Genomic DNA, 24,593 nt, shown 5'->3' with positions numbered 1-24,593 from the left:
GTATTATACTAATTTAGGATAAAAAGATCTCTCCAGTTTCTCTTAATTTCAAATTAGTCCCTCTCAAGAAAATTGGAGCAATTTAATCCCTTTCAATTTTAAAAGTTAGCAATTAAGGACAATTAATCACGATGTTAATGTCTTTTGTCAATTGTGCATTATTTTGATTGATGTAATAACAAATTTAACCCTCGATGTTTACATATATTGTTAATTTGGTCTTGACTCTAAAAAATTCAACAGATTTAGCCTCAATATTTTCACATTTACAAAAAATATACTGGGCTAAATTTGTTAAATCATGATCAAATTAATAAAATGTGTAAATTATGAGAGCTAATTTTATTATTATACTAGTCAAATTTATGTGAAATTGACAAAAAAAACATTAACGCTGTGATTGATTGTCTTTAGTTGCTCACTTTCGAAATTAACAGAGATTAAATTGCTCTGATTTTTTTTAGAGGGACCAATTTACTCAACATCAAAATTGAGAAGGATTAGAAAGGTCTTTCTACCATTAATTTAGTTTGTCAAATAAAGTTCAGCACCATATACAGGCATTGCCGGCCACAAATTGTCCTTCCACATAAGTCAAAAGACAATTTTCATGGTTAATTTTTATAATTTATCCTATTAGGACATAAATTTATAATTTATCTTCTGAGAAACTTTTTTATGTAAATATTTGTGTTTAATCTTTTCAATTTTTATATTATTTTATTTGTTCGTTGCTTATACGAATTTAATCCAAACAAAATTGATTCAATTAATTTATAACTCTTTTTTTTCAATAAAATTTTTAATAAAAAACTCTCGAGAAAAAAGGTGCCTACAAAATGTAGCATCACAATGAGTAGCCCCACTAGATTTATAGATTGGTGGATCACTATATCCAGCATACTATATATATATATATATATGTGTGTCCATTGACAAGCTTGTTTGAATCTTCCATGTATCCCATGGGACTATTTTTACATCCGACATCGACCACATTTGTGTTGAGCCACTAATGGTAATGATTTGATGGACACACAGCTTCCAAATCCTTGGTGGGTGCAGTCCACCATCCACCAACCAATGAGGCACCCACTCGTTTAATCCGTACAGGCAACTTTGTGCCCATGGTTTAGGTTCATCAATGACTTAGTTGTGGTTGATATTGAAAGGAAGCTATATAATCGGTTAATTTAATCAATTCAAGTGTAAATTCACTTGATAATTTTTTTAAAAAAACAAAAAAATGGATAATTAAATTGAGTTAAATGTAATTTTTAAAAATCGAATTAGTGGTGTCGATTGAATTTTAACTCGATTGGCATTCGTATTGTTGCCAATGTAGGAGGACGTAGTTTCAAGTATGCTGAAGTGCATTATTCTCCTATTTATAGGTTGGGGAGGGGATATGGGTAGTTTTAAGCATTATGTTACAAAAAACTTATATGATCAGAATTTGTATTGAGATTATTCAAAAAAAATCGACTAGTGGTTCAACATGTTATTATAATTTGAGTTTGGAATTTTAGTTGGCTTTTGAGTTTTAAATAATGGAAATATTTATTTGGGTTTAGAGATTAATCTAATAATTTGGGTTCAGGAAATATATTTTAGGATAAATTACTTTTAACGTTATAAAATTATCAGTAAGTTTATATTTTGGTCATTTAATTTTAAAAAGTTATTGGTATGGTCTTTTTCATTTGCACCATCTTCAATAATCGAAAGCTCTTCTTCTCATTCTTTTCTATAGTTCAATTTGTTTTTTTATGAAACAACTTTGAAAGTCATAAACGTGCAAAGTAAAATCCAAACAATTTTCTTTTTTGATCTCTGACACTAACTGTCTGATCAATTTAGATCTAAGGTATGTTTTTTTACTCATCGATGTGTAGTGATCCATCGTACCAATTGTTAAATTGTTGCTTGGAACACGCTTGCCAAATTAAAAAAAAATCTCAATTACTCAAATAAAAACTTCTCAATAGTTTAATGACTTAAATGAAAACCTTTAAATAGTTCATTGTTCATTTTGTAACTTTTTGAAGTTAAGTAACTAAAATGTAAACTTACTAATAATTTAATGACCTTAAATGTAATTTACACTATATTTAAAAGTACATAAATTTTAATATATTTTATAAACTTATATAAAAATTGATAATTCGTCGACTTAATATGTTCTACTATGCGTGCAATTGTAGATTTGATTTATATTTTCCAATTAGATCATTCTAAATCCCTAAACGTTTTGAATTTTGAAGTTTCAGTCTTGTCGCAAGCCACGATCGCTAATCCATTTATTGGAATTTTAGTGTGTAATATGTGAAACAACAATAAGTTGACATAATGTGTAATATATGTTTTGTGCATCAAATTTTAGAAAACAATAGAACCTAACTTAATGAATTTAATAGTTATTAATCAGTAAGGATTGAAATTTTAAAATTGAAAAAGTACAGAAAGTACAAATAACCAAATAAAGTACGGGAATTAAATCCCGAGATTTTACAAAGTATAGAAACTAGTAATAAGATTTAACCTTAAAGAACACATTTCCAATATTCCGAAAACATCAATGCATGACAATACTTTTGAAGTCAATGTTATTCCTTTTCTTGCAATTACAACTAATCAATTATTATAGATACTGAACTGAAAGAGTCGATATCTTAAAATTTCAAACTTATAACACTATCAATACTTAATAATGGAACTTTTTTTTTTATTTACTTTCTTTCATACGAATATAGCATCACAATTCTTAATTTTTATTTTTTGATACAATACTTAGAATTACCCATAGCCCTTTCCCTAAGCTCGTTTTTGACAGTTTTGGCCCATAGGCGAAACAATAAATTAGGGCCCTTTTAAAAAATTTATAAAATGTAATACAATAAAATAAAAAACATATACTAATAATTTCATTAAAATAATATGTTTTTATTACATTAAGCCAATAAGATATTTTCCAACAAAGTTTAAAAAAAATATTTTTCAAAATAAATTAGGCCTATTCCAGCCTTGGGTCTTGGGCGGTCGCACTCTCAGACTACCCCCAGGGCCGGATCTACCCTTCTCAACCTTTAAATAAAAAGATAATGCACTTCAGCGCACTCAAACTCATGTCCTTCTGTAATAACAACAATACTTATACTAATCTAATTAAAACTCAATCAGTAATTTTAAATATGTTATTCAAATGAAATTTCAATATAAATATCAACTAGATATTTCAATATCCACTTTAATTTAGATAAGAGATGCCATATTGAATGGAGGGATATTAAATACATATTATAAAGATGGTATTTCAATATCCACATGCCTTTAAAAAGTTCATTTTGTCTCCATCAATATTTATATATTTGCTATTTTGTCTTCACTTTCATTGTTCTTTTTAAATAGTTAATTTAAGTTTTATATTCTTTTTTTCTAATAATTTAATTTTTATACTTTTTATATTTAAAATTTGGGTCCGATTATTAATACAATTAATTTCTTCTTCTTTTTTTTAAATCTGTTGGAGTGACATTTTGAAATATATATATATATAACTTCACTCGGTAGCTATGTAACTAAAAATGACGTTGTAATGAACTTGAATCTAACAAAATAATTTTAATAGTGTTAATGATTCGATCGAATTTTGAAATCTAAAAATAGAAAACTAAATTCCAATTTTACTGAATAGTACCTAGATTTATGGCATATTTTTTTTAAAAAATATTTGATTTAAACAATATCGAAATATATTTTATCTATTTAATTATTTTTCCCTATAATTTTCAATCTTGGTACCAAATAAGGGTGTCATTGAATCGAGTCTTAATATCGTCAAGGTCAACTTTAATCAAATATCTGTTTTTTAGCTCGAACTCGACTCAAGATTTAATCAAGCTACTCAAACTCGAGCTAGATTAAGCTCATTTATCAATTTTTGTACTCAAGCTCAGCTCAATAATTAAGTTTAAGGTTACTAATATTTATATATTAAGGGCAATAATATAATTTAATAATATAAAAATATGAAAAGCTCGATTAGGCTTATGAATTATTCGAATCAAGTTTAGTAAACTCGAATTTAACTCAATCGAAAGCTCGATCTCGACTCAATAATTACTTAATCGAGTTCAATTTTTTTTTAACTCAAACTAGAATATTTTACGAGGACCAACAACTTATATAAACCCTATCATCTAACCGAAGAGTCACCAACCAAGTTAAAGAATAAAAACCATCGACAAACAGAATCATAAAACATGGGCTGAGTATATATTAAATAAATATATGTATGTATAGGATATGATATGATAATTAAAGTGAATAATTTTGAAAATCAGCACCATAAATATTAAAAAATAAAAGAATAAACCTTTTCTTAATTGATTTTGGGATAATATAAAATTTACCTCTAAACTTGGCAATTAGGTCGGTCCATATTGGTATCTATATTTTTTTGGGTCCATTTTAGTCATTAAACTTAGCAATTAGACCCTTTTTGGTCCCTGATCTATTAAGATTTGATGATGTGACTAGTGTTATTGGAATAAGACTCAGTTGAATGGATTAAGAATTGATCAATATAATGGTCTGAACAAAAAGGTTGAATCGATTAACTCGAAAACCGCTTGAATTTGATAAAAATAGAAAATCGAGATAAAAATCAATAGTTGGATAAGTTGAAATGGTTTAATAAATTTTTATTTTTAATTATTTTACAATTTTTATAATTATTTATTTAATTATTGTTGGTCTGGTAGTCAAACAAATCAAACTAGTTGAATCAAGAACCGATGATTTGACTGGTTCAACCATCGGTTAACACTCTGATATTGTACTATATTGATTTTTAAGTGATTATGTGGCACAACCTCATAGTGCCATATTATCAAACTTTTATAATTTTCAAGTTCAGGGACTAAATTGGACCTAGTTATTAAATTCAAATGCCAAAGTGGACAATAAAAGTACAAGTACCAAAGAGAACCTAGTTGCCAAGATTAGGGGCCGATTATCTCAATAAAAAAAAAAAAACCAAAGCCTGAAACAACAAAATGAAGATGCCACGAAGCTTAATTAAAATTTTCAAAAAAAAAATTTGAGGGTCTAATTAAAATGTTAAAAATTTTAAAGCTTAATGAGAATTTTCAAATATTTTATGGGTTTTAGTGAAATTTATAAAATTTTGAGAGGATTAATAAGATTCTTTTTAAATATTTGTAGGGTCTAATTAAAATCTCCAAAACTTTTGAAAGGCTTAATTAGAATTTTAAAATTTAAGGTTCCTAATTAAAAACATAAAACTGTTTGTCAAATATATTTTAATTTTAATTATTTTTCGTATTATATTAATTTAGGATAAAAGACCTCTACAATCTATCTTAATTTCGAATTAATCCCACTAAAAAAAGTTAGAGCAATTTAATCCTTTAAAATTTAAAAGTTAGCATTAAGGACAATTAATCATGCTGTTAATTTCTTTCGTCAATTGTGCATAATTTCAATTGATATAAAAATAAATTTAACCCTCGATGTTTACATATATTATTCATTTGGTCTTGACTCTAAAAAACTCAACAGATTTAGCCTCAATATTTACAAATTTACAAAAAAAATATAATGGGCTATATTTGTTAAATCATGACCAAATTAATAGAATGCGAAAATTATGAGGGCTAAATTTGTTATTGTACTAGTCAAATTTATGTAAAATTGAAAAAAAAATATTAACATTGTGATTGATTGTCCTGAGCTGCTCACTTTCGAAATTAACAGTGATTAAATTGCTCCGATTTTTTTGAGAGGGACCAATTTGCTCAATATCAAAATTGAGAGGGATTGGAAAGTTGTTTCTACAATTAATTTAGTTTGTCAAATAAAGTTCAGCACCATATACAGGCATTGCCGGCCACAAAATGTCCTTCCACGCAAGTCAAAAGACAATTTTCATGGGTAATTTTTATAATTTATCCGATCAGGGCATAAATTTATATATATATATATATATATATATTTTGATACAAGTAGGTGATGGGGTTAATATTAAAAAAAAAAGAGCTTAAAATTGACTAAATATTTTGTATTTTTTAAAATTAAAAAGAAGTGATGAATTAATTAATCAAACTGTAGTAATTATAAAGTATTTGCATTTTTTCTCCTCTAATAAAAAATTGAGTAAATTAGCCCCTATACTTTAGATCATTTTTATTAAAAATTTCATCTGTTTCTATAATTAAAAACCAGTCCATGTATGTTAACCATGTGACAATCCACATGTAACTATATGGTTGTTTCGTCAGTCGCACTAGTTTTTATCAATATAAATAGATAAAAAATTTTAACAGAAAAGATAAATTTACTTTTTGATCTAATATACAGAGACTAATTTATTTTTTTTTTAGTAAAGAGAGCAAAACACAATTTAACTCTTACCTTGTTTAGCTCGGCATTTTATGGTATGTCGTGAATGTATTCTTTTCTTTTTTACCATAAATGGTGTTTTAGATTTTGGTCAAATTTACTATCAGTCCATGTACTATGAGTATGTTATAGATTTAATCCATGTGTTTTAATTTAATTATTTTAATCCCTATAATTTAAAATTTTTGAAATTTTAGTGTTGACTTTAAATCACAAAGATGCCAACAAAACCGACCTACCACATTTGCAAAAGATTAAATTCTGATATTAGTACCTATATTTTGCGAAAATTATGGATTTAGTCTATATATTTTAATTTGGTCATTTTTTATTTTTGTAAATTTTATATTTTAAAATTTAGTCCTCACCAAACGATAATTGTTGAATTCATCAAGTTCTACTAATTTCAAATTTTGATTCACCAAAAATATTATCAAGTTCTACTAATTTCAAAATTTGATGCACCAAAGATTATATATAGGTTAGAGTACTTGGGAGGTCCCTCTATTATAGGGACTAGATCAACTTATTTCATATACTATTAAAAAATTAAATAAGTCTAAATTATAATAGTTAATATTTATTTGTATAACAAGTGTCTTGAAAATTATTTTCCAAACAAAATATTTCATTCATAGATCTATAAAAAATTAAAAAAATTAACTTTATTAAACAATAAATGATATTTTTTAAAAGTATATATTAACTAATTTCTAATTTGGCCGTATTTAATTTTTTAAATAATACATGGATTAAATTGATCCACGAGACTAATTTAATCAAGTGTCTATAAAAGAGGGATCTATAAGGAAAATTCACCATTATATATACATGATTTTTATACTCTTCAACCAAAAAAATACAACTAAATATAATTATTCATTTCAATATAAATATTTAAGTTTTTTCAACATATTTTCAAAGCCTTTCATTTACAATCCCAATTTCCACCATGGGAGAAGAGCTTCATTTCCTTTTAATACCATTAATGTCCCCCGGCCACCTTTTACCGATGGTCGATATGGCTCGTCTCTTAGCAACTCACGGCGTCACCGTTTCAATCATCACCACACCTCTCAACGCCCTCCGTTTCACTTCCGTCGTCGATCGCGCCGTTGCGTCCGGGCTCCGCATCCAAGTGCATCACCTCCCTTTCCCAGCGAAAGAGTTCGGCTTACCGGAAAATTGCGAGAACATGGACCAACTCCCTTCTCGAGACTTGATCATGAACTTCTTAATGGCAGCTAACGAGTTACAACAAAGATTCGAAGAGCTTTTTAACAAGTTGAAACCCAAACCAAGTTGTATGGTCTCTGGCAAGAACTTGCCGTGGACGGTGAAAACGGCGAACAAATTCAATGTTCCCCGAATTGTTTTTGACGGCATGGGTTGTTTTTCGTTCGTATGTACACATAAAATAGAGCTTTCAAAGGTTCATGAAATGGTATCCGAGTTTGAATCTTTTAAAATTCCTGGTTTACTCCATGAAATTGAGCTTAAAAAAGCTCAATTGCCGGAAAATTTGAATCCAGTTTCAAATGATTTGATTAATATTCGAGATATTCGAAAAGCAGAGCTTGTTTGTGATGGGATCGTCGTTAATACATTCGAAGAACTGGAAAAAGAGTATGTTAAAGAGTTTAAAACCGTTAAAGGCAGTGATAAAGTATGGTGTATCGGCCCGCTCTCCGCCATCAACAAGCTGAGCTCCGATAAAGCCGAGAGAGGACAAAAACAGTGTCATTTCGAAACCTTGCAGCCATGGCTTGACTCGAAAGAACCTGGCTCAGTGATTTACGCTTGTCTCGGTAGTATATCAGGGTTAACAAAATGGCAACTTATAGAGCTTGGCTTAGGTTTAGAATCATCTGGAAAACCATTTATTTGGGTTATCAGAGAAAACCCAAAATCAAATGAAATAGAAAAATGGATTTTGGATGAAAAATTTGAAGATCGTGTTAAAGATCGAGGGATTATAATCCATGGTTGGTCACCACAGTTATGGGTTTTATCTCATCCTGCCATTGGAGCTTTTTTAACTCATTGTGGATGGAACTCAACGATGGAAGCTGTTTCCGCCGGTGTGCCAGTGATAACGTGTCCTCTGTTTGCCGAACAGTTTATTAATGAGAAACACGTCGTCGACGTGCTTGGGATCGGCGTTAGTGCCGGCGTAGAATCGGCGGTGACGTGGGGATTGGAAGATAAATTCGGGTTGTTGATGAAACGGGAACGGGTTAAAAACGCCATTGATGAAGTCATGGAGAAAAGTGAAGCTGGTGAAGAACGAAGAAGAAAGGCTAAACAAATTGGGGAAACTGCAAATAAGGCCATTGAAAAAGGTGGATCTTCGCATCAGGAGATGGAGATGTTGATTCAGTTTGTTCTTCAACGAACTAAAGAGGTAGCTCAAACTAGTTCTTAATGGGTAAATTTCTGATATTAGTCTCTGTATTATGTGCGAATTTTGGATTTAATCCATGTACTATAATTTGGTCGATTTCAGTAGGTTAAAATGTGCCTCAGGTTCCTATACTCCTTCTAAATTTGAAATTTAGTTCCTGTATTTTTTTTTTCAGGAATTCAATCCCTCTACTTTCTAAATTTTGAAATTCAAGTCCAATTGTTAATATTGTTATTTTTTTTGTTAAATTTGTTGGTGTGGCAATTTGAAATGAAAAAAAGCACACTTGGTAGTAATGTAACTAAAAAATATGTTGTAATAAATCTAAATTTAACAAAAATAAAGGGACTAAATTCCTAAAAATAAAAGTACAGGGACTAAATTTCAAATTTACAATAAATATAGAGACTTTATTTATTTTAAAGTACAAGGGTATACTTTTGAATTTTGAAATTTCAATAATGACCAAATTTGTAATAGTTAAATCAGATAAATCAAATTTTCCTATAAGTTTCGTACTATATTTAAGTTATAGATTTAGTCCCTCTTTTGCGATTTGATAATTTTTAATTCATATAATTTTTGAATTTTTGGAATTTCAATTTGAACTTAAACAATAATTGCTAAATTTATTAACTAAAATGACATGAATCTTCGTGCTGGAAATGTCGATTTAGTTTGTTCTTCAACGAACTTAAGAGGTAGCCAAAAATAGTTAAATTCTACTATTAGTTCTTATATTATGTGTAAAATGTGGATTTAGCCCACATACCATAATTTAGTCAATTTTAGTTTTTATATTTTTTAAAATTTAAAATTTCAATCCTAACTCAAACCATAGCAATTAATTCCGTTAAGTTGAATTTTACTATTAGTTTCACATTGTGTTTAAGTTATAGATTTAGTCCCTATTATCTAACTCAATTGTTTTTTAGTCCTTATACTTTTGGATTTTAAAATTTCAATCCAAACTCAAACAATGGTTTTTAAGTCCATTAACTAAAATCACTTGAATTTTTCTGCAAGTATTATGTGAAAATAGTAAGTTGACACGATATTACACAGGATAATACAATTGTCACATAAGATTTTGGAAGTAGGACTACTGTTTGATTTAAGACTGAAATTTCAAATTTTAAAAATACGACTAAAAATATAAATTAAAGTATAATAATTAAAATAGAATTTTACCTTCTTAATTCAGTAGAAAAATATAAAATAAAAATAAAAATTCAAGTTGAAGTTGAAGTTGTTTATAAATGCTATAGAAAAGTTAAATTTTGCTATTAGTCCATTTATTATCCGTAAGTTGTAAATTTAGTCATTGTATTTTAAAACGATTTTTAATTTCTTTATTTTTAAATTTTAAAATTTTAATCTTATCTAGAAGGTAACTATTAATACTTTTAAATTAAACTCCGTTATTTTAAAATTTTATATGACAAATATATTATCAAATTTTTAATCACATGTCACTTGTAAATTTACAAATTTGCTTACAAAGGAGACGGTTTCATGGATTGAACCGAAATCCATTTTTAAAAAACTTTCAAGTCTAAACCCAAAAAAATATAAACCTAAAATACCTCAACTCGAAATAATTAAAAAAAAACCCAAATTTATCTAATTCTGACTTACCCAATCTAAAATATCCTTAACAATTTACGATTCTAATTAAAACTACTTGGGTCAAGTTAGGGTTTAGGAAAGCTTTATTTCATTTTTTTAGGATTGGGCTTGAACCCACTAGGTTTTTTTTTTTTTTTTAGGTTTTGATTGGTATATTTTCGTAAGCCTATTTCCTTATTTGCTTCCTTACGTGTTTTACCGGGCTTGGACTAAATTTTAATAAAAATCCTGTCAAAAAAAAAAATTAAGAAGGGTAAATTACACCTAAGGCTACTAAATTATTAATAAGTTTACGTTTTGACTACTCAACTTCAAAAAGTTACAAAATAGTTATCAAACTACTCGTAAGTTTTCATTTAAGTCATTGGGTTGTTAAAATCATTGTTTTATGGCCTTCTTTGTTCGCACCGCCTGCAACAATAAAAGGTTACCTTTCATCTTATCTTTTATAGTTCAGTTTTCTTTTCATGAAAAAACTTTAAATATTACGAATTTATTAACTAAGTTTCAAACAACTTTCTTCTTTAATCTCCAACACTGACAATCAAATTAACTTGTATCTAAGATAGGTTATTTTACTCATCAATGGATATTGATCCACCTTACTAATCACTGAATTGTCACTTAAAGCTCACTAGCTGAACTTTAAAAAAAAACTTAACAACCTAGTAACTTAAAATGAAAAGTTTTGAATAATTCAATGAACATTTTGTAATTTTTTGAAGTCAAATAATTAAAATATAAACTTATTGATAAAAACTTTTGTAACACCCCTAATTCGAGCTCTTACTTAAACCCGAGCAAGGAATGCTACAATTAAGGGTAAACACATTACTCTAGAGCCCATTTTGTTTTTCAAATTTTACTCATCTTTTATGCCTTTTAATGGTCATTTAATTGTATCAATTCTAGGCTTTCTCTAAAGTCTTATTGCATTTAGGGTTCGTTTGAGACTCTTTCGGATAAAAAATAACAAGGTAGAGGAAAACAAGACGAATGTTACGACATCATGGGACCAATATCACGACACTAAATTCTCCGATACTCATGTTGTGACATCTTGAGGCCAGTGTCGCAACCCTGAATCCTCTTATGGTAAACAAGTCAAAACTTCTATATATTAGTATTAAGATCAATACCACATAATCCAGTACATGTACCAATCAATTTAAACTCATACAATACTTCAATTTATCAACAAATGCTTCTTAATTTATCAGATAATAATTATTCACTTAATATCCCAACAATTTCATTTAAATTTCTTTTACGTATTAGCAATTCCATCACTTATATCAACTTATTAGCATTACAACTCTTTTATTATTATTTTTCCTCTTTTCCATTTCACATCCTATATGTACATGTATGTATATATACATATATATATATATATATATATATATATATATATAGAATCTTTGGCTTTTAGTATAATAGCCTATATGTAATATTAATTATTCTTTCACTTATTACACATATACTCTTAACAATGTTATCTACTTAAGTAGTTGTCATTAAATTATTTATATCTTGGCCTACATAATTTGAAATTAAAATCAGCTTGTTGTTTGCAAAACTAGACTTAATGAAATTTTTACCATAAAAATTTCTGAATTTTCACATAAGTCGATTAGTATAGTTTGTTTCTTCATTTCTTCCATTGTTCTGCTGCTAGGCAACACCATTTCTTCTATACAAAACTAGATTCAATAGGTTTTAATTTCATATTTGGTTTAACTTATAACTCAGTTTTTACGATTTTTGGTTAATTTGTAAAGTTGAGCTACTGTTGCTGTCTAGAAACTGTTTTAGTGGAAATATTTACTTTTCCAAGATTCTTTGCATTAACTTTCAATTGGATGTATATAATCATTATAATTTTATTATTATTCAATTTAGTCCTATGCATTCATATGTTATTAACATATTCATTTATTTATCTTAACATTTCTCATGATACAAATCATATCTCTTTTTCTCGTAAAAACTTAATGTCTCCATATATCATTCATTCTAAAAATACTTTCCATCTTTACTATTTTGATTAAATTTACACATCATACATTCCAATCACAACATTTCTAACTCAATTATTTGAAATACATCTAAAGTTAACACGAAAACTTATCTCTTTTATCAATAATTTCCTCCCCTTTGCTTCTCTTCCCTTTTCTTAACTTTATGACTTTCTTTCTCTTTTCTTTTAATTTTCTTCACTTCCATCTACTAGTTTCTTGCTTTTAACTTGATGGACATACTCTCTAGAGCCTCTACTTCATTTCTCCTCTTTAGTGCCTATGAAAATTTCCAAGAAATTTAGTAGAAATAGGGAGATTACATGATAAGGGACCAAATTGTAACAAAATAAAAATCTCCTCTTCTTATATAATATAGTAACGTGAGAAGCATGGAAAGATGAGAGAAATTTCTAGATTTTTCCATGAAAATATCTCATTAATTTAATAAATTAAAATATTAAAATATTTTATAATAAAATAACATTAAAATAATAGTAAAATATTTCTTGATTCATCGATCTTATACCTTATTTCACTAAGAATCTATCACATACTATTTACGACTAAGGGGTTTTTGGGATGTTACAACTTTCGAACAATTAAATGACTTAAATGAAAATTTTTGAATAATTCAATAATCATTTTGTAACTTTTTGAAATTGAGTAACCAAAACTTAAACATACTAATAGTTTAGTGACTTTGGGTGCAATTCTCCCTTACAAATAGAAATTTGAGTTTCCTTTTTAAAATTCTTAGCTGTTATATCGGATATGTTTTTTTTTTTTTTAACCACAAACCAGACATCTTCATTATTGAACCAAAAAAAAAAAAAAAACAGACACCTTCATTTCTGTTAGTTAGCAGCCATGGCGAAGGACACTGAAACCAGACACAACTGAACTTCGACAACAATTCATCCTAAGAAAAAAAACACATTTTAAAAAAAACCCTATCATGCAATCTTATCTTGCTCCTAGCTCTTTCACTTTCCCTTCATTTCCTTCACAAAAACCCATTAATAAAACTATCCCGTTTCAATCTTTCACAATCAAATCCTCCATTGATAAGACTCCCACCACTAAACCCAAACCAACAACCCCATCAAAAACAACATCTTGGGTTAGTCCCAATTGGCTCACTTCATTGACTAAGTCCTTAACATTGAGCTCCAAAGATGATTCGGGTATACCCATAGCTAGTGCTCAATTAGAGGATGTCTCTGAACTTCTTGGTGGTGCTTTGTTCTTGCCTTTGTTTAAGTGGATGAATGAGTATGGGCCTATATATCGGTTAGCTGCTGGTCCTAGGAACTTTGTGGTGGTTAGTAACCCCGCCATTGCTAAGCATGTGTTGAGAAACTATGGTAAATATGCTAAAGGACTTGTCTCTGAGGTCTCTGAGTTTCTTTTCGGGTCGGGTTTCGCCATTGCTGAAGGTTCTCTTTGGACGGTAATCATTGGTTTCCTTTTATCGTATTGCATAGAATTGGCTATTTGATAAGTATAATACTCGGATTTGGGTGGAAGCGTCGGATATTGATATGTGCCCACCAGGTGTATGTTAAAATTTTTCTATGTTTGGACTTTGTGTATTATTGATAACGGATAAGAGCATTTACATGGTTCTTTTGCTTGATATATATATAGTGCTCGATAACAATGTTACTCGGGTTTGTGTGTAAGTGTTGATATTTTTTTGTGCCTGTTTTCCCAATTTTTTCTATTTATATTTGGAGAGAACATTTACATGGTTTTTTTTAGCTTGATTTATAATATCTAGTGCTTGATATCGCTATGTTCCTTGGACTTGGATTATTAAGTGTTAGGAAACCCGTGTTTGAATATGCTTCGGAGTTCGGACAATGGTACTTCATGAAAAATAAAGAGTCGGAGCAAGCTATGATATTAATTATTGGCTGAGTAGTGATTTTATAAGGAAAAGGAGAGAAATCCCTTCTAGGTTGATTGCTTGGCCTAGTTGTTATGAATCTAGTGCTTGATATCTCTATGTTTCTTGGACTCGGGTTATAAGTGTTAAGATACTCATGTTTGAATATGCTTCGGACAATAGTGCTTCGTGAAGAAGAATAAAGAGTTGGAGCTAGCTATGACATTAATTATAGGATTTCTAGGTTGATTGCTTGGCCTAGTTGTTTCGAATCTGGTGTTTGATATCTATATTGCTTGTATTTGGGTCTAAGTGTTAGACACTCGTGTTCTAATATGTAAAGGACAAGTGTATTTCATAAAAACCGAAGAATTGGAGCTATCTATGATGTTAACTATAGGGTGAGTTGTGATTACTAAGGAAAAGGAATGAAATCCATTCTAGGTTGATTGCTTGGCCTAGTTGCCATGAATCTTGTGCTTGATATCTATATTGCTCGGATTTGGGTCTAAGTTTTAGATACCTGTGTTTGAATTTGTATAGGACAAATGTATTTCATGAAAATCAAAGAGTCGGAGCAATCTTTGATATTAACAATAGGTTGAGTAGTGATTACTAAGGAAAAGGAGTGAAATCCCTTCTAGGTTGATTGCTTTGCCTAGTTGCTATGAATCTATTGCTTGATATCTATGTTGCTCGGACTTGGGTCTAAGCGTTAGATACCCGTGTTCAAATATGTTTCGGACAAATGTATTTCATTAAAAATGAAGACTCGATGACCTGGTTAACATTTACAAACAATCGATCTATGACTCTGAATGTTAGAAACTGGCTGTGGTATTGTACTTTAGTTGAATCTTATGTCTTCCATTTCAAGTTTCAAGCATGAAAAAATTGATTTTTGGATAGGTGAGACGGAGGGCTGTAGTTCCATCTCTTCACAAGAAGTATTTGTCTGTTATGGTTGATCGGGTATTTTGCAAATGTGCCGAGAGATTGGTAGAGAAGCTGCAACCTTTTGCATTAGATGGCACCGCCGTGAACATGGAAGAAAAGTTTTCTCAACTGACTCTTGATGTTATCGGTCTCTCGGTATTTAATTATAACTTCGATTCGTTGACAACCGATAGCCCTGTCATTGATGCAGTTTATACTGCTTTGAAAGAAGCAGAGTTACGGTCCACGGACATTTTACCCTATTGGAAGGCAAGTTCTTCCTCATGTTCCCTTATTTGGCTTTTCTTGCATTGATCTTTCGATGATGAATCAGTCGTTGATTTTCGTTTGTAGATTAGTGCTTTGTGCAAGATAGTTCCGAGACAAATAAAGGCCGAAAAAGCAGTTACAGTCATTCGGAAAGCCGTTGAAGAACTTATTGTAAAGTGCAAAGAGATTGTTGAAAAAGAAGGTGAAAGGATCAACGAGGAGGAATATGTAAATGATGCTGATCCAAGTATCCTTCGATTCTTGCTTGCAAGCAGGGAAGAGGTGCGCAACTGGTCTTTACTTCTTCGTGTATGATTTCTTTGTTTGAAGTGTGAACACTTTGCTTCTTGTTCTTATTATGATGGCTCAATCTGTTACAGGTTTCAAGCTTGCAGTTACGAGATGACCTTTTATCAATGTTAGTTGCAGGTCATGAGACTACTGGTTCGGTATTGACATGGACGTTGTATCTTCTAAGCAAGGTATTTTCTTTTCTATCTGCATTATATGTTGTTCAATATGCTACCAAATTGTCAGGTTGCATGTCAAAACTCTGCCGGTTGCAGTGTGAAAGTAATTCTGGTTTTTCCCGGATTTAGGTCACACTGGTCAATCTAGGCACTGTCTCATGCATTACATTACTGAGGATTTGTTTTCATTTCGGGTCATTCAATCTAACATTGACGGAAAATTACTTTTAACACAAGGCACTCAAGGTCCATCAATATTCTTTCCTTCCCAATTTTTATTTTTTCGATTTTAACATTCTGGATTTGCTAGATAAACAAGTTTAGAAAACCGACAATGTGAGTGACTTCGCTTTATTCCTCCATTTTCTAATGCAGGATCCCTCGGCATTGCTAAAAGCACAACAAGAAGTCGACAGAGTCTTAGAGGGACGGAACCCTACCTATGAAGACATAAAGGATCTCAAGTTCCTAACTCGATGCATAACTGAGTCATTGCGTCTATATCCACATCCTCCTGTAAGTTGCAACCTTTCTAGTAGACAACGAAGACAAACCTAGTAACTTCTCGCATATTTTCTGGATTAATTGACCTGTGTTTTATACTTTCTGGCTTCCTGTACTCGTAGGTCTTGATAAGGAGAGCTCAAGTTGATGATGTTCTTCCCGGAGACTATAAAGTTAAGGCTGGTCAAGACATAATGATTTCAGTATATAATATACATCATTCCTCACAGGTGCTTGCTTATTTTCATCATACTCGTAATTTTTTTTCTTTGAATTTTTTCCTGGTTATTACTCCTGTGTTGTTCCGTTTCTTCATTTTTCTTAAAATGCCTGTGTTTGATACCTTTGTCCGATGTATATAACCTAAAAGACCCCGCCAAATATATGGGAATACTTGGAAAATTTTTGAAAATATCCAAATCCTCTGTGAAATACCTCATTTTCTGTTGTTCGCAGCCTACGTATCAAATTGTACATGCACTATCTCTATGCTGAATTTGCTGACTGCATAACCGATCAACGTTTGGTTTCCTTCAAATAGAATATTCTAAGTTTGAAAATAGGGAGTTTTACGATTCCTACCATTTGTTTTCTTGGACAGCAATAAGCGATATTCCGTCTTTTTCTTCTTTCCAGGTCTGGGAAAGAGCTGAAGAGTTTGTGCCCGAGAGGTTCGACTTGGAAAGCTCAGTCCCTAACGAATCAAATACAGATTACAGGTACGAAAAACAACCGTGTTTTACTAGTTTTCTCCCCGTCCCTGATATCCTTCCCACATTTGCATTACATACTCTTCATCATATTAATACGGTAGAACATCTTCAGGTTCATTCCGTTCAGCGGGGGTCCTCGTAAATGTGTTGGTGATCAATTTGCTTTACTAGAGGCCATTGTTGCACTTGCAATTTTCCTTCAACGCTTGAATTTTGAGCTGGTTCCGGATCAAAACATTAGTATGACCACTGGAGCTACGATACATACAACAAACGTAATTTCTCTTCGAAACGTTACCTCTTTTCGTTAACCATAAGATCTCTCATCAGGCACAGGTTGTTGACAATGTGCTTTTATTGCAGGGTTTGTACATGAAGCTCAGCCAACGCATGCCCGATATTGGTTCGTCAACTTCCAAGTAAATCGAAAATTATTTACCGTATCAAATCGTTTCATGTTTATAGTCATAACTCATAATGCACCGTATTTGAACGCTGAACCATAACGAGTTTTTGCCATTTACGGTCTCATGAATTACATAGGCAATAGGCGGAAGAGTAGGCCATGTTCTTGTTTTCTTTTCGCAGTTGATACACTTTGATGTATTACTAATTCAAATTTGTGTAACGGGTCTAGACTTTAGTATTTTGGCTGTTAAGGGAATGGACTCTGACATTTGCAGCTGGATATAGAACAGGTTAAATTTTACTATTAGTTCATGTACTTAGCAAAAGTTGTGAATTTAATCATCATACTTTCATTTGATCATTTTAGTTTTTTTTTTACTTTTTAAAATTTAAAATTTCAATCCTAACCAAATAATAATTATTAAATTTTGTTAAGTAAAGTTCTTCTATTTTCAAAATATGATGTAGGAAAAATAAATCCAATTAATGAATTACCAACTATCATTTATGTTAAGATTGAAATTTTAAAATTTGAAAAAATTAAGGACTTAAATGATCTAATTAGAAAAATGAATTAAATTTATAATTGTACGCATAGTACATAACCAGTAATTAAATTTAACCAAATAAATTTAACTGCTAATGTTTAGATCAAGACTAAAATTTCAAAATAGGACTAAAATTGATCTAATAAAAATATAGAAATTAAATTCACAACTTTCGTTAATTACAGAGACTGAAATTGCAGAATTAACCTACTAAACACAATCAAACTACAAAACTTGTATTTATTGGAAAAAGTTTGAAAGGTTCAAAATATATGATTTCATAAGCCAAGCAAGAACAAGCAACAATCTGTCGATATCAAGTTTATACAGATACAATCAAATATCGATCTCCGTTTCATCCGATAGGAGATGTTTTAGCAGCAAGATGAATGAGAGCTCGCCGGTGGTAACTAGTCCGAAGCTTCTTGTACTTTTGTACAAAGGTACCCAGATCTATTTCCCTGTCAAGAAGTTGCCTGTTCACAATTTCTGATTCTTCTTCCGTCACATTCATTGCATCTACAAAGAAGAACCGTCTTTTATTTCTTATGTATTGAAGCCTTACCGAGCTTGTTATAGCAAATATGCTATGTAACCATACCCATGTCAAACATATACCCCAATCAAACACTCATATCTGAGTCCAAGTAGGTGATATTATTAATACGTACCTTGAAGCCTATGCATAAATGATGCAGGGGAGTAGAACTTCAAAGTTTCTTCTTTCTGTCTATCAAGTTCATTTAGTTTTTCCTGAGCGGCAGCCAATTCGGTTGTGCGGATAATCCTGCACTGATCACACGAAAGAGAGAGAGAAAAAGGGTTTTAGTATCTATATTACATGCATTAAATCGGTGATGTAAAACCGAAAATATGTTCAGAGAACCTCACCTGGTTTCTTAGCTCCATTATTTGTGGTTCTTTATCCAAATTGTTCCCTGTTTGTCAAGAACATGTTAATGGGAATTTCTATGTATGAAAATTTATGGCATTATCATAATATTCATGGAATAAGAACTCACTAGCAAGCTGCAAAGTCTCGTTTCGGAGTTCATCTCGTATCTGGAAAAACATTAAATCTCAAATGAGTAAGAAACTGATGAAATACAAAGTAACAACAAACACGGTTGTATCGTCGCATGCATGTGCAGTTCAAATAAAGGGTATCGACAAATAGCTAAAATGCAACTGGGTTATGATGCCGACAAGGAATAGCAACAATCTGTGCGGTTTATGTTGAAATAGAACACCAAGGTGAACTGAATAACAGAATTTGGTATACTAACCACTATAGGTTTACTCCTAATTAAGTTTGAACATAAGACAATCTCCAAGACCAATACAACCATGAGATCATCTTTGCCTCGGTATTTCAAGTTGAGTTACTGAATAATCCCTTATAGAAGGGAACGTAGTCCACTAAATTCTGAAACATTAGAACTTTATGAAACCTTATTTCCTTATGGTAATATACCTACGGGCTACTGACAACTACTTATCTTCATAACCAGCATTTCGACATTCGAAATGGCAACAGCAGCACAAAAAAAACTAGCAATATGAATCGACAATCTGTAATAGAAACAGACTATCAATCTTGCCAAAAAACCACTGGTTAACTGATACCCCTTTTTATGTTATGGTCTAAAAGCCGAGCCAATCTTTGAGACTAGAAAAGTGGACTAAAAACCGAGAACATGACGCATGGTGCAAAAGGACAAAACAACATGCAAATACAAAAGTGATATTGTTACTTACATTGTTTTGAATTTTAACTTGATCAACTGATAGTAAGAACTGATTGTACGCATCCTTATCAGACAAAAGCTTCCGTAACTCATCAACACTGAGAAAAATACGAAAGTAATTAGGATTTCGACAAACATTATTTAAGAGTAACCAAGATTACTCTGCCAATACCGAGACAGAATGCACAACCCAAACCCCTTACCTTTTGTCTTTTAAAAGAGCAATGACTCCAGCAGCTTCAGTAGGTGAAACCGGTGACGGAGAATGCGACCATTCTGCAGGCCTTTGCGAGTTGAAGCTGTTAGAAGCACTGCTACTCGGTGTTGCGGGTCGGGAAGAATTAGTGGAGCCAACTACAGAAGGTGGATACCACGAACAGGAAGAACCCTCTTGTGGATGTGGCTGAGCTTGTTGCTCGTGTGAATTCCTGCAACATGATCGAGCTTTCAGTGAAACCAGTATACATATATATAAGCACACACGAGCAAATACATCACAAAAAGATCATAATTGTGTGAGTTTCAACTGTATCATACGACTACAACCTTGACAGTCAACACAACTTCGTATAACCACACGACTTTTCAGAAAATTCTCGAGATTTTGAAGTGTTGTCCCCAATTGAAAAACCAACATAAGGTAATAGCACAAAAAAGAATACTTTGAAACATGTCCACATTTGTGAATTGTACATTAAAATGTTAAGCAATTAGGAGAAGCTCATCCTTATATCAAACTCCAAGAAGACAAATATGTTATAAGGCTCCGTTTACGAACTATTTTCTATGAAACAAACATATTTTGAAGTTCCATGAAGACCCTGTACCAGAAGTCAGATTGCATTTTGCCCCCTCTACAAAAGATGGGCAAATTAGTCCACCATACTTTAGATTAAAGAGTAAATTGATAATTTTTATTAAAAATTTCATTCATTTGTATTGTTAAAAACTGATATGAGTGAATTTAATAATATGACTGAATAGAATAAACCAACAACGACATGTGTATTGACCTACATGAACCAATTTTTACCAGTGAAATTTTTAACAGTATCTAGTTAGTTCTTTAATTTAATGAAAATAACTAATTTATCTATTCTTTTTTTAGTAGAAGAACAAAATGTAATCTGACTCCTAGTGATTGATCTCTATGCTTCTAATTTACCTTTTTCGTTAAAAAAGCACCAATGCAACAAAAATTCCCCAAATTATTCCAACTAAAAACATTTTTTTATACTATAAATGAAAATAACCCAACTGTTAAAATTTTAATCCCTGATCATGGAAGAGACCAATAAACAAAAGGTAAATGATGATTCTAAATATACAATTTACATTAAAAATGCAAGGAAATGAGATTAACTAACATGATAAACCCTAAAAATAAAACAAACTCAGATATAATTTCACGGAAATTATAATTTAAGTCAAAATCACAGCCAATTGAAAATTAAATAAGAAAAGAAATTAAAGAATTAAATAAGAACAGCACCAGAACTTGAACATAGCTCGAGAAGGGAGGCTCCTTTGCCGTCGGATAATCAAAAAATGAACCCAATCGATAGAATAAAAAAAAGAAGGAAACAAATGCTTTTGATTGAGTTGAATCTTCCACGAAGAAGAAGAAAAGGTACACTACTACACTCTTTTGTTTTTATATAGTTTTAGGATTTTTTTTCTTTTTTTTTGGGTTAAAATGTAAAAGGGCCAAAACTCTTAGGCCTGTTTTCCAAATTTTGGAACCCCGTGTAGTTAGGGACGGATTGTATTTCAACCTCTCTATAAAAAAAAACTAAAAATTAATCCTTCTTTTAAATAATGATGTGGAAAATACTAAAAATTAATTTTTATGGGTAAATTATAAAAATGGTCATTCAATTATGCTTTTCATTCTATTTTAGTCTGTAACACTCCTAACCGGTATCCGTTACCGGAATAAGGTTATGAGGTATTACTTGACTGAACAAAACTTCTATAAGATCAAAGATACTTACCAGACATAAATTATCAACAATACAAACATGTCTCATTGATTTTCCATAAGAGTTCTTATAAATTTTCAAAATGACTCACTATCAAAACATAACCGAATATCTAATAACAATTTAACTACTATCAAGTTATAACTAAAACACTTCACCACATTAGTTCAATTATAAGGCTTCTCTAAACAAAATGAGCAAGCCATCTTCGCATGGCTATAATGTATACAAAGTCGAAATATCATTCTACTAATAGTCTATCCTATACATGCCTTAAACCATGATGATATACAATCTTCTCAACTCACATAATGACTCGATAGTGTGATGATATCTCCGGCACTTCCAACTCGAGCTAAAGTATAAACCTATAAAAAAAAAGGGAAAAGAGAACACGGAGTAAGCTTCAATGCTTAGTAAGTTTTAAGCAATACAAACAATTAATTTACTTATAGATCGATTATTTCAAATTCTCAAGAAATCATTCCTAGATAATTGCCATTTTGGCCAAGTATCCATGAACATAATGCATATTTAGCAAATTCACCTCACTTGAATCTGAACTCAATTAAAACCAAATATTGAAATCACAAATAAGATCATAAGAACTCGAAAAGCATCTCATTACAAGTTTTAACCATGTTTGCAACAAAATCACAAATTCACTACAAGCTGTTTTCCTGAGCAACAATCACTAAATTATTTATAACTAGAGCTAAGAAACTCCAAATCAAGTGCCGTTAATTTTTACTGAAAATAGACTCATATATCTTCCATTCATCAAATTTTCAGAATTTTTGGTTTAACCAATCAATATCAGATTTTTATTGAAGTTTCCCCTGTTTCACTGTTTGACTATTCTGACCACTCTTCACTACGAATCAATTTTCTCATTATACAGAATTCGAAATATGTTATCGTTTATTTCATTTGAAACTAGACTCATTAAGGAGTCTAAGAATATAAATTGTATCTTATAACCATTTTTGTACCATTTATAATGATTTTCTGAAAACAGAACAAGGGACCTCAAAGTCATTTTGACTCTGTTCCACGCCACTTCAAATATCTCATTATTGGCAATTCTTTTGCTTACATGGGTTCTTTTATAAGAAACTAAACTCATTGAGATTTCATGAAATAATTTATTCAGCCTCTAACTCAACTCCCACAATTTATGGTGATTTTCCGAAATCATGTTACTGCTGCTGTCCTAAGCAGATTTTTTACCCATTCTTTGCATACATATTATTTAACATGTATATCACCAAATCAATCTCATATAACCTTCCACCATAACCGAATACACACATACACATATGAGATTTTCACATATACTTCTCATTTCGCATTCACGATTCAATTCCGATCAATCTAACATATAAAAGTATATAATACATACCAAGTATATAATACATACCTGACCAACTTAATGCATTGAACATATTCAATGGTAGTTTACTACGAACATTCGAAACAATAACCTTACTCCAATCATTGGCATTAAGTTTGCTAGGTTTAAAACCCAAATCCAATCACCACCAAAAAGCATGCTGGACTTTAAGCCCGGATATAATACCAAAGATAAAGCTCGGGACTTTAGCTCGGATATAATACCAGCATAAATGCCTTCGGGACTTAGCCCGGATATAACACCAGCACAAATGCCTTCGGAACTTAGCCCGGATATAACACCAGCACAAATGCCTTCGGGACTTAGCTCGGACATAATACCAGCATAAAGCCTGCGGACCTCATGTCTGGATATATTTCTAGTGTCATACATACTTTGTCATATTATAACACATCTCAGCCATCTTATCACTTAATAGTCATATATTACATTCGAATATAAACTCAATATGCACATCATCATTCACATTTTAGCTCAAGAGTTATATCTCATATCACTCATTCTTTTCACCATTTAATCTTAAACTCAAAATGACCATCAGACTATAAGTCATATACATGCATTATCTATTATTCAACTTTATTCAAGTGCAAACCAAAGATCGCAATTCACCTAATATACTCTTATAAATACATTGTCAATTATATACTAGAGGAGACTACTTAAAACTTACCTCGGATATTTTGAACAGTTGTGGATAATCTACTCGACTGCTTTCTCCTTTCCCCTATCTGATTTAGACTTCCCTTGCTATGAGCTTAATTAAAATAAATAGATTTATTTAAATTACTTACTCAACTTTACTTCTTAGTAGTCACATTTGACAATCATATAAAACTCCAATACATATTATATTTTATAAAATATGTCATGAATCGATTTCATACTTATTTAATCAATATCTAATCCGCATACATAAACAAAGATTCATATAACTTATCATGCTCTCATATGCATGAATTTAATTATACATCCGATTGTCATTATAAGTACATGGTACATACATAAGACATATATATATATATATATATATCATACCTATATATGATTATCATCACTTAATCATTTATTCATAATTATGCACAATCGCATATACACATGCACACATATATATATATATATATATATATATATATATAATGCATACTTTAATATTATACACTTTTATTTTCAAATTACAGTATAGTTCCAAAACATATAGCTAACTCCGAATGTCATCTTATCAACATTTACCA

At 30.7% G+C, this 24,593-nt stretch overlaps 3 protein-coding genes across 3 annotated transcripts; 2 read left to right on the top strand and 1 right to left on the bottom strand.

Moving 5' to 3' along the window:
• Positions 1–7,302: 7,302 nt before the first annotated feature.
• LOC108472245 (UDP-glycosyltransferase 73C3-like) lies at positions 7,303–9,035 on the top strand. Its single transcript, XM_017773753.2, has one exon. It carries the CDS (start codon positions 7,376–7,378, stop codon positions 8,846–8,848), a length of 1,473 nt encoding a protein of 490 aa, XP_017629242.2. The 5' UTR covers positions 7,303–7,375; the 3' UTR covers positions 8,849–9,035.
• A 4,210-nt stretch (positions 9,036–13,245) lies between these two features.
• Positions 13,246–17,953, top strand: LOC108470606 (carotene epsilon-monooxygenase, chloroplastic). The gene is made up of 9 exons (XM_017771965.2): positions 13,246–13,927; positions 15,275–15,571; positions 15,656–15,853; positions 15,952–16,053; positions 16,417–16,557; positions 16,668–16,775; positions 17,182–17,264; positions 17,371–17,533; positions 17,622–17,953. Exons 1-9 carry the CDS (start codon positions 13,433–13,435, stop codon positions 17,679–17,681), a joined length of 1,647 nt encoding a protein of 548 aa, XP_017627454.1. The 5' UTR covers positions 13,246–13,432; the 3' UTR covers positions 17,682–17,953.
• A 376-nt stretch (positions 17,954–18,329) lies between these two features.
• Positions 18,330–21,711, bottom strand: LOC108472444 (vacuolar protein-sorting-associated protein 37 homolog 1). Its single transcript, XM_017773968.2, has 7 exons — positions 21,455–21,711; positions 20,166–20,390; positions 19,973–20,060; positions 19,237–19,276; positions 19,106–19,152; positions 18,886–19,006; positions 18,330–18,733 (listed from the first exon to the last, which is right to left on the bottom strand). The coding sequence occupies exons 1-7, from the start codon at positions 21,466–21,468 to the stop codon at positions 18,570–18,572; spliced, it is 699 nt and encodes a 232-aa protein (XP_017629457.1). The 5' UTR covers positions 21,469–21,711; the 3' UTR covers positions 18,330–18,569.
• Positions 21,712–24,593: the final 2,882 nt, after the last annotated feature.

This window comes from Gossypium arboreum, chromosome 11, assembly GCF_025698485.1.
Source record: "Gossypium arboreum isolate Shixiya-1 chromosome 11, ASM2569848v2, whole genome shotgun sequence".
In the NCBI taxonomy this organism is placed as follows: domain Eukaryota; kingdom Viridiplantae; phylum Streptophyta; class Magnoliopsida; order Malvales; family Malvaceae; genus Gossypium; species Gossypium arboreum.
The sequence above is the reverse complement of the archived record's forward strand: the minus strand, read 5'-3'. Positions and strand labels throughout refer to the sequence as shown.